A 10000-nucleotide genomic window follows, 5' to 3' on the forward strand; every position below is an offset into this window, starting at 1 on the left:
GAAAGTGATCCAAGTTCTCTAGGAGTTGAATTATACAAGGGAGAGAGACAGAAAGACTGAGACTGGAGAATGCAGGCAAACTGGACAGGATCCAGGCAACAAGCCACTTTAATGGGTCAGTGGTAGCTTGAGTGTGTCACTTAACTGACAGGTAGCAACGCTAACTACCAAAGGGCTACTTTGAGTTTGCTTCCAGCGCTAATTCTACATTTACTCGTCAAACTACCTTTGTGTGCCTTAGCACTTTACAAAACTCTTCAGTGGAACTAACTGTCAGTGGAACTAAGTGGTGTTGGAGGGCCAGTAGGAGGCACTCTTTCCTCTGATCTAAAAAAATATCCCAATGTCCCAGGGCAGTGATTGGTACACTGCCCTGTGTAGGGTGCCGTCTTTCGGATGGGACGTTAAACGGGTGTCCTGACTCTCTCTGAGGTCATTAAAGATCCCATGGCACTTATCGTAAGAGTAGGGGTGTTAACCCCGGTGTCCTGGCTAAATTCCCAATCTGGCCCTCAAACCATCACGGTCACCTAATAATCCCCGGTTTACAATGGCTCATTAATCCCCCTCCTCTCCCCTGTAACTATTCCCCAGGTCGTTGCTGCAAACGAGAACGTGTTCTCAGTCAACTTACCTGGTAAAATTACGGATAAATAAACTCTCTTTCCCCTGTGTGTGTGTGTGTCAGACTGTGGAGAGCGGGGGCAATCGGACCGTGTCGTGGGGGGTGTGGATGCGTCTATAGAAGACTGGCCGTGGCAGGTGAGCCTTCAGCAGAACGGACAACACACCTGCGGAGGGTCACTGGTGTCGTCACGCTGGGTCGTCACAGCAGCACACTGCTTCTCTGGGTCAGTACCACTGCACATCCAATACAAACTATATACACTGTAGAATATGTGTGAATATCTACAACTAGCTTAAACAGACATAACACATGTAAGTCCCACAAGGTCTGCAATTGTATAATAGGCTTAAGTATCTGGTGATAGAGACCGAGGCCCGGCTGTTAACCCCTGTACCTCTTCTCTCTCCTGGTCCTACAGTAGTAAGAAGGAGCTGAGTCGCTGGCGGGTGGTGTCTGGGAGGACTTACATGGGCACCCTGGGAGGCTCATATGTAGACAGGATCATACTGAACGGAGACTACAATGCAGCCAGCAACGACTACGACCTGGCCATGATGAGGCTGACCAAACCCATCACTGTAGGAAGTATGTCACTTCCCCAACGTTACATTTGAGCAACACAGACTGTGGCACTGAATTTGCTGGACAGTTCCTAGTTTTCGCAAAGGCTAGACATAGGAGAAGCCCCATCTCCACCTATTCTGGTTTTGAATGACTTCCCATGAGGAACATTTCTCAGCCCTCTCAAAAATGAATGCTACAGCACTACACAATGATATGGAAATATGTATTTGTAAAAGCAGATTCTGGGAAGAGAGAATGCAATCAGGGTAGATTCTGCCCTCTAGTGGCCAATTTATCAAACTGTCTATTTCAGTGAGTTGCAACATTGGACATCCTTCTAGGGAAATACTGTATATTTAGATTGTAGTCTGTGACGTATATTTGAGGAAGTAGTTGTCAATAAAGTTCTGTTTCCTCCACCAGACTCTCGTCGGCCCGTGTGTTTGCCCCCTAAGAACCTGGGCCTGAAGGCAGGAGACTCTATGACGGTGACGGGCTGGGGCTACCTCCATGAGAAGGGTGAACATACAACAAACAAAACTACCCTTCCCTTTCTCTCACCCTCTTCATCTCTATCCAACAAGCACATGTACTAAAATGTTAATAGTCAATTTCCCCTCTTCTCCTTCTCATCCCTCTGTCACCTTTTCTCTCCCCTCAGGTAAAGTGTCTCCTGTCCTCCAGAAGGCAATCCTTCCCCTTATAGACAGTGATCAGTGCTCTAGTCCCACTGTCTACGGTGACTCAATTACTCCCAGAATGCTTTGCGCTGGTTACCTAGAGGGCAAAGTGGATGCATGTCAGGTACAGTGCCTTACAAAAGTATTCATCCCCTTGGTGTTTTTCCCATTTTGTTGCATATACAAACTGTAATTTAAATGTATTTTTATTTGGATTTCATATAATGGACATACACAAAATAGTCCAAATTGGTGAAGTGTAATGAAAAATATTACTTGTTTCAAAAAAAAAAAAAAAAAATGGAAAAGTGGTGCGTGCAAATGTCTTCACCCCTTTGCTATGAAGCCCCTAAACAAGATCTGGTGCAACCGATTACCTTCAGAAGTCACATAATTAGTTAGATTGCACACAGGTGGACTTTATTTAAGTGTCACATGATCTTAGTATATATACACCTGATCTGAAAAGCCCCAGAGTCTTCAACACCACTAAGCAAGGGGCGCTACCAAGCAAGGTCAGGGACAAAGTTCTGGAGAAGTACAGATCAGGGTTGGGTTATACAAATATATCCGAAACTTTGAACATCCCACAAAGCACCATTAAAATCCGTTATTTAAAAAATGGAAAGAATATGGCACCACAATAAACCTGCCAAGAGAGGGCCACCAACCAAAACTAACGGACCAGGCATGGAGGGCATTAATCTGAGGCAACAAAGAGACCAAAGATAACCCTGAAGGAACTGCAAAGCTCGGACCACTTTAAGCCGTACACTCCACAGAGCTGGGCTTTTATAGAAGAGTGGCCAGAAAAAAGCCATTGCTTAAAGAAAAAAAGAAACAAACACGTTTGGTGTTCGTCAAATGGCATGACTCCTCAAATATATGGAAGAATATGAGACTAAAATTGTGCTTTTTGGCTATCAAGGAAAATTATATGTCTGCCACGGATTCCCAACACCTCTCTTTTTTTTGTGTGAATTTTACCCCTTTTTCTCCCCAATTTTGTCGTGTCCATTTGTTGTAGTAGTTACTATCTTGTCTCATCGCTACAACTCCCGTACGGGAGAGACGAAGGTTGAAAGTCATGCGTCCTCCGATACACAACCCAACCCAGCCGCACTGCTTCTTCCGCACTGCTTCTTAACACAGCGCGCATCCAACCCCGACACCAATGTGTCGGAGGAAACACTGTGCACCTGGCAACCTTGGTTAGTGCGCACTGCGCCCAGCCCGCCACAAGAAATCCCCAGTTTACAATTGGCTCATTCATCCCCCTCCTCTCCCCTGTAACTATTCCCCAGGTTGTTGCTGCAAATGAGAACGTGTTCTCAGTCAACTTACCTGGTAAAATAACGGATAAATAAAAATTAAAATAAAAAGAGTCGCTGGTGCGCGATGAGACAAGGACATCCCTACCGACCGAGCCCTCCCTAACCCGGACGATGCTAGGCCAATTGTGCTTTGCCCAACGGACCTCCCAGTCGCGGCCGGTTACGACAGAGCCTGGGCGCAAACCCAGGGTCTCTGATGGCACAGCTGGCGCTGCAGTACAGCGCCCTTAACCACTGCGCCACCCAGGAGGCCCAAACCCAACACCTCTCATCACCCGAGAACAACATCCCCACAGTGAAACATGGTGGTGGCAGCATCATGCTGTGGGGGTGTTTTTCATCGGCAGGCACTTGAAAACTGGTCAGAATTGAAGGAATGATGGATGGCGCTAAATACAGGGATATTATTGAGGGAAACCTGTTTCAGTCTTCCAGAGATCTGAGACTGGGACGGAGGTTCACCTTCCAGCAGGACAATGACCATAAGCATACAGCTAAATCAACAGTCGAGTGGTTTTAAGGGGAAACATTTAAATGTCTTGGAATGGCCTTGTCAAAGCCCAGACCTCAAGCCAATTGAGAATCCGTGGTATGACTTAAAGATTACTGTACACCAGCGGAACCCATCCAACTTGAAGGAGCTGGAGCAGTTTTGCCTCGAAGAATGGGCCAAAGTCCCAGTGGCTAGATGTGCCAAGCTAATAGACATACCCCAAGAGACTTGCAGCTGGAATTGCTGCAAAAGGTGGCTCTACAAAGTATTGACATTGGGGGGTGAATAGTTATGCACGTTCAAGTTTTTTTGTTTCACAAAAAATATATTTAGCATCTTCAAAGTGGTAGTCATGTTGTGTAAATCAAGTGATACAAACCCCCCAATAATCTATTTTAATTACTTTCACAAGCCACTGTAAAGTAGAATGTTTGGTTTGAGAAAAAACAGAAGAGAACTAAGGTAGCTTTTGGCGTGAATAAATTCAATGCCTTGTCATGTAAAAAAACCAAATGGGATGACCTTATAACATTTTATTGTGTATAGAATATCCAACCTCAAATGTGGCCTTTGACATACGTGTAGAGTGCCTAATTCCAGTGTACTTAATGCCACTGTTGGGTCATGTGTTGTAGGGAGACAGTGGTGGTCCTCTAGTGTACCTGTCAGAACAATGGCAGCTGGTGGGGGTGGTGAGTTGGGGGATCGGCTGTGCCAGAGAGGGTCAACCAGGGGTCTACTGCAACGTGGACGATATGCTCAACTGGATCCACACTGTCATGGAGGTATGTACGCTCACACAGGAGAGGCAAGGAGCTAGTGCATTTTAAGAGTGTTTCATTTTACTTTGTACTATGTAAAGTCTAGATGTTGTATGCTGCTGCCCTGAAAACCAAGACTAATAATAGTGTATCGTACACTATGCAATGGTTTGACCATGTGTACTTTATTGTTCTAGAAAAACCCTTGACGCCTCAAAACATGACCAAAAGCCAATGCTCTATTGGGTTGGGCCACCTGAATGGATTTCAGTGGATCTACATGGAGCTCTGTTATGGGAATAGAAGAGGAATCCTCTTCGAAGTGCAATTTAAAACACCTACAAGAATACATAACACACACACACACACACACACACACACAAATTTAACTTATTGTATAAATGTAACAGGTTCTATAACAGGTTGTTTACAGTGTGACATGTGCCATTTTCGGTGCCTCAGGGACCACTGACGTGGTAGTGTAACAATGTCGCTGGAGACGACAGTCGGTCTAGGGCTGCGTCCGAAATGGCACCCTATTGCCTTTATAGTGCACTACTCTTGATCAGAGCACTATGGTTCAAAGTAGTGCACTATCGAGGGAGTAGTGGGCCGTTTGGGACGAAGCCTGGGCTTTCCACATGGCTGAGTACTTTTGAGACAGGACTCTCACCAAGTGCCTCTGCTGTCTTTTTGTCAATGAGGTTGCGAGAAGGCAGCCATACACCAACTGTACTTGACCACGTTTTATAAATGTAAAGTCGTCATGTGACCACATCTTTATGTGCTTATTGACATGCATTGCACAATGTTCAACATGTTCACCCAACTTTCCATGGGTGAAATGTCTTCATGAAAATATATTGGTGATGAAGTTTTGTGTCATGCAGTTGAAAATCGCATTTTACCTCATGTTAAATGATCCTCAAGTACGGTGCGGTGACGTGAACCTTTCTTCATATTATGTGTCATTGGAGGGGGCGTTAGCCGTACTGTACATCCCGTCATGGATTCACTTTTACACTTTCAGGTGGTCAGACCTATTCACTATGTGCCGACAGATTTCCATTGGGCAATCGGAATAATCCTTACTTGCACTACATGTACACGGTTCTGATTTAATAGCGTGTATTTTTTTTTAGACATTGTGAACATTTGAGTGTTTTCTTTAAATATTGTTTACTATGTAGAAATGGTTGTCTGTGTAAGATAGAAATGTGTCTGTATTTGTTGGTACGTTTGATAAAGGGGATGCCTGTGTTCAATAAATGATCAGATTTGGATTGGGATGAACTTTGAGTGATGGGATGTCTCGGCAGTGTCTGATTCTACTGTGTCTTCCAGGATGTTACGTGGGGAAGTTACAAGACCGTAGTAACAATAAAGTTCATCCACAGGCTCACACAGCAACAGACGGACACATCCACAACAGTGACTCCTTTTATGCAAACCTTTATTTCCTGTATATATACTTTTTTTTCCTTCTCTACAATTCCAGAGGGAAAAAAACAATTGGGGTGCATAGTTAATGAGAGGGGAGAACGTTAGACACTATTACAGAAACAGGAGTAGGAGGGGTGTGTTGCACATTCACTTTATAGTTCTTAAAGGAAGCATCACCTCAGAGACCTGAGGGGGTTGAGTCAGGTCAGTCAGTGACTGCCTCACAGTAAGCTTGTGTGTGTTTTGGTGGGTGAGAGGGCGAGCTGTTTTCCTCTGCACGAGCCACATTAGCCCTAATGCTCAGCTTGGGCTTGACAGTGGTCGTTACAATTTAGCAAGACATTATAGAAGCACAGCACTCGTTAAACCCCAATAACAAAGAGCAAATGCGCTGTACTTAGACATCAGGATGATACTGCCACTTGAGACCATTCGAGCCTGGCCATCTAGGGACTGCTACCCACAGACAGTCATCCTGTGGGTGAGGCCAGTGAGGGAGCGAAAACAGCCCCTCCTCAGAACCCTGAACAGCTCCGTGGAGTAGAGGATCATGGGTGAAAACTGTGTAAACCTGTGTGTGTGTGTGTGTGTAGTGATCCTAACAGGCAGTAACCTGGCTACCTTATGAGCTCAGAGTAAATTCCTATCTATTTGACTATAGAGTAGACTGTGCTGTGGGTAGCTTCAGTTGGCTACAAATGCACACCCATTGTGATAAGGATGAAAATAGATACAACTTTATTTTGCTTATTTGTTTGCTTGGCCTTGGTGGGCTAAAACTTAGAAAAGGAGTTTTAAAATGCAGTTTGGCCAGAGGACCTGTACTGTACAGTATACTGCAGGTTGGAGCAGGAGGTGTTCTCTGCACTGGAATGTGGGAAGCAGAGAGCAGACTTCACAAACTCTTGGCTTGGCAGTGTGAGTAGGAGTCGCTCTGGCAGTGGGCCACAGGAAACCCATATTAGTATCAAATCAGATGATTAATACATCTGTTATATAAGAAGCAGACAATGTTATGACTGGATATATTTATATTTGTGTCCCGACTTTCATTGTAGATCTTTATATTGAACACATATACCTTGTGGCAATGTACAATGCATTATTAGCAAATTGGAGTATTCTTATTTGAGCTGCAGAGAATTCATGGCATGTATTTGCGTTGATTGGATTTCCCATGCTAGATAAGTATTTTGATAACATTGAACGTGAGATATAGCTCTGTATCATTTTCCGGGTTTTTGCTGTAGTCGTAAAACAGTGAATCATCAGGCTTGCTGTATTTCTGTGTACTGTCATAATGTGCACAAGGTATCAAAACTAACAGACACATGACATTTGTTTCATTTCATGGTTGTGCAAGTGTGATGGGATTCTATCAAATGGTGCCTAATAATAGGCAGTGTGCTGTAAGTAATACTCGTAATACTACCAGCCATGCTGTTAGTCTGTGTTGCCTGAGACGTTGGTTCACAGGGTGAGTCGTGTGGATCTGCCGCGACGACGCAGGCTTGAGCTGATTGCAGCTTTTAGTCCATCATAACATGTGGCCCACAATGCATCACTGCAGCTATGCGACTGCCTCTAGAGGATCACTACACTGGGCATGCTCACTGCTGCGCCCCGCAGCTCAGACGTGCACAATCAGGCTCAGAGCTTGTGGATCTCAGCTCAGACATGGCCAGTTGAGCTCAGAGCTTGTGGATCTCAGCTCAGACATGGCTAGTCGAGCTCAGAGCTGGTTGATCTCAGTTCAGACATGGCTAGTCGAGCTCAGAGCTGGTTGATCTCAGTTCAGACATGGGTAGTCGAGCTCAGAACTGGTTGATCTCAGTTCAGACATGGGTAGTCGAGCTCAGAGCTGGTTGATCTCAGTTCAGACTTGGCTAGTTGAGCTCAGAGCTTGTGGAACTGTTCATACTGAGGGGCTTGAACAGATACTGTTCTCCTAGAGATACTGAAGCAGTGAACAGTGAAGGACAACTCTGTACTTCGTAACACACAAGAAATACTAATGGTATTTTTGTACATTGTCAGATCTGATTAAAGTTACAGAAGGGACAATGAATCTGCAAACAACAAGATACGGATACAATAACTAGCCTTATGAATCATTTTCTTCATCGACATGATCCTTCCGAATACCTCAACGGAGGGCTTGATTATACAAAGACACTGACAGACAAGGATCAACTGAATAGTATTGCTTTTCTCCCAGAAGCAGGCTTTGTGTGCTTTTCCCCAATGTCAAAGAAGTAATGGTTCACTGACTACATGGAACCAATAGAGAGAGAGAGAGAGTGTGTGTGTGTGTGTGTTTGTGTATGTGTGTGTCTCTGTGTGTCTCTGTGTGTCTCTGTGTGTCACTGGTTTTCAACGGGGTAATACAATGGACAGGAGTGCCACCATGGACCACATCACTGCAAACAGTTGGTACATCAGTGCATAAAGCAGGTAGCACACCTCCGTACCCAGTATCTAGTTTCATGAGTTGGCTATTGCATCATCTGTTTTACCACCACAACAGCACATGAAAGTTGCCAGTCGTATTGCTTCCGTTAAACACAGGTCATGTATGAGTAGAATACAGAAACGGCAGAGACGGTAAAGGGTGAACAAGGTGATTCTGCAAGAACCTGCTGGAACGATGCCGCAATATCATGTGTGTCACCTTATGCTCTCTAAAGCTAAGACACTACATGGCAAACGTAAGTCCAGTGCCACGACTACATCCACTAAATGACCCTATAGGATTCAAATCACAACCATGGGATGGAAGTGAGTATGGCAGCACTCGGTCTAAAAGCATTCCCTGGCTCTCCATGTCACCGGGGCCTCTGGTAAATAAAAAAAAAAGGTACTGCAGGTCAAGTGATGAGGGAGACCTTTCCTACGATGCAACCTCAACATGGTGAGGGAATAGAAGGAGGGAGGTCTAGAATGGATTATCCCTAGACAGACTAGTTGTCCAGATCTAACTTGTTATCTATCGCCACACACAATACGGTTATAATCAACCGGGGCAAACATCACCTTCCCTACAGAGTCTACAAGCACATCGCTCTCTACTCCTCATATCAACCACAGTCTAGATGTTCATAAGGATACTCTACACGAGTAAGGTTCCTATTAACACCCTTCCTAAGTCTACAGCAACACTCTCTCCCTAAAGCCCTGTACATTTTACTGTCTCAGGACGAGGAGACGGAGATGGAGGGGCCTACTAAATTTCCATCTCAGATGAGTAAACCCTACGAAGTGGACATTCATGTATGGGTCTGAGCTCTGCAACTACAATGATGCTTTACACACACCTAGACGTATAAAGGTGTGGTCGTCACTTCAAGTGGCACCTCTGAATTTGAACAAATATGGATGTACAAGTAACCCATTTGCTTTAGAAACAGGTTGAAAATGAGATAAATACATTTCAACAGATGAGTTATGGCTTGGCCTGGTTTGAGATGCTCGCTTTGAGAATTGCATGTTTCCCATCGAGGCAATATGACGTTCAGTCTTGAGGGGCCGGAGTCATAAAGGAATGCTTTGATTACGGACAACGAACCTTTGTAGTAGCTACATTCTGCAGCTCAAACTCATGCATACCAGTAGTGGGCCTTTCGGTTCATATGGCAATTGATTTGAATACGGGACAGTGTAGGCTACACAAGGTCAAGGGGGTAACGATGATGAGCCAGCTTGGTAGTTGGCATCCGAGTCAATGGTGCAATGTTTTGCTGTACTGAAGATGGAGGGCATTATCCTGTTATAGGCTCGTCGCCACATTAACATGTTAGTGCTATGGGGGTTTGCATCGAATGAAGTGGATGTGAAGATAACTGCAAGTGGCCTACAGATCCACTATGCATGCAGGCCAGGTGATGACAGAACACTAGAGAGCAGTCTTTCCTGTGGTATGGACGTGTCGCATATATATAAACAACATTCACATGCTAAGAAAAATGCATTGGTTATTTGTTAGAAGCAGCATCATAAATGTTCATTCATTTCTACAGGGAAATGGGTTAGGCGGGAATTGTCTTTACTTTAGTTCTGGATCTTTTTGATATTTTCGGTGTTTTTTAAATCTTTTTTTT

General features: G+C 44.6%; 2 protein-coding genes across 5 annotated transcripts in view; one reads left to right on the forward strand and one right to left on the reverse strand.

Moving 5' to 3' along the window:
- The window catches only part of LOC110507446 (transmembrane protease serine 4), a 16598-nt gene extending 10839 nt beyond the window's left edge, over window positions 1-5759 (forward strand). For all 4 annotated transcript variants that reach the window (XM_036964695.2, XM_036964692.2, XM_036964696.2 and 1 more), the window contains exons 8-13: window positions 689-851; window positions 1047-1213; window positions 1616-1711; window positions 1854-1996; window positions 4335-4484; window positions 4658-5759. In XM_036964695.2, coding sequence (XP_036820590.2) covers window positions 689-851; window positions 1047-1213; window positions 1616-1711; window positions 1854-1996; window positions 4335-4484; window positions 4658-4669 — 731 coding nt within the window. In that variant the 3' untranslated portion in view covers window positions 4670-5759. The remainder of the gene's footprint in view (window positions 1-688; window positions 852-1046; window positions 1214-1615; window positions 1712-1853; window positions 1997-4334; window positions 4485-4657) is intronic.
- A 137-nt stretch (window positions 5760-5896) lies between these two features.
- Window positions 5897-10000, reverse strand: part of LOC110507447 (sodium channel regulatory subunit beta-4) — a 30812-nt gene continuing 26708 nt past the window's right edge. The window contains exon 5 of the mRNA XM_021587447.3: window positions 5897-10000. This exon is cut by the window's right edge and continues 1579 nt beyond it. The gene's annotated coding sequence lies outside the window, so the exon portion shown is untranslated.

The sequence above is a fragment of the Oncorhynchus mykiss genome, chromosome 27 (assembly GCF_057628025.1).
Source record: "Oncorhynchus mykiss isolate SJ-2025 chromosome 27, ASM5762802v1, whole genome shotgun sequence".
NCBI classification, from domain to species: domain Eukaryota; kingdom Metazoa; phylum Chordata; class Actinopteri; order Salmoniformes; family Salmonidae; genus Oncorhynchus; species Oncorhynchus mykiss.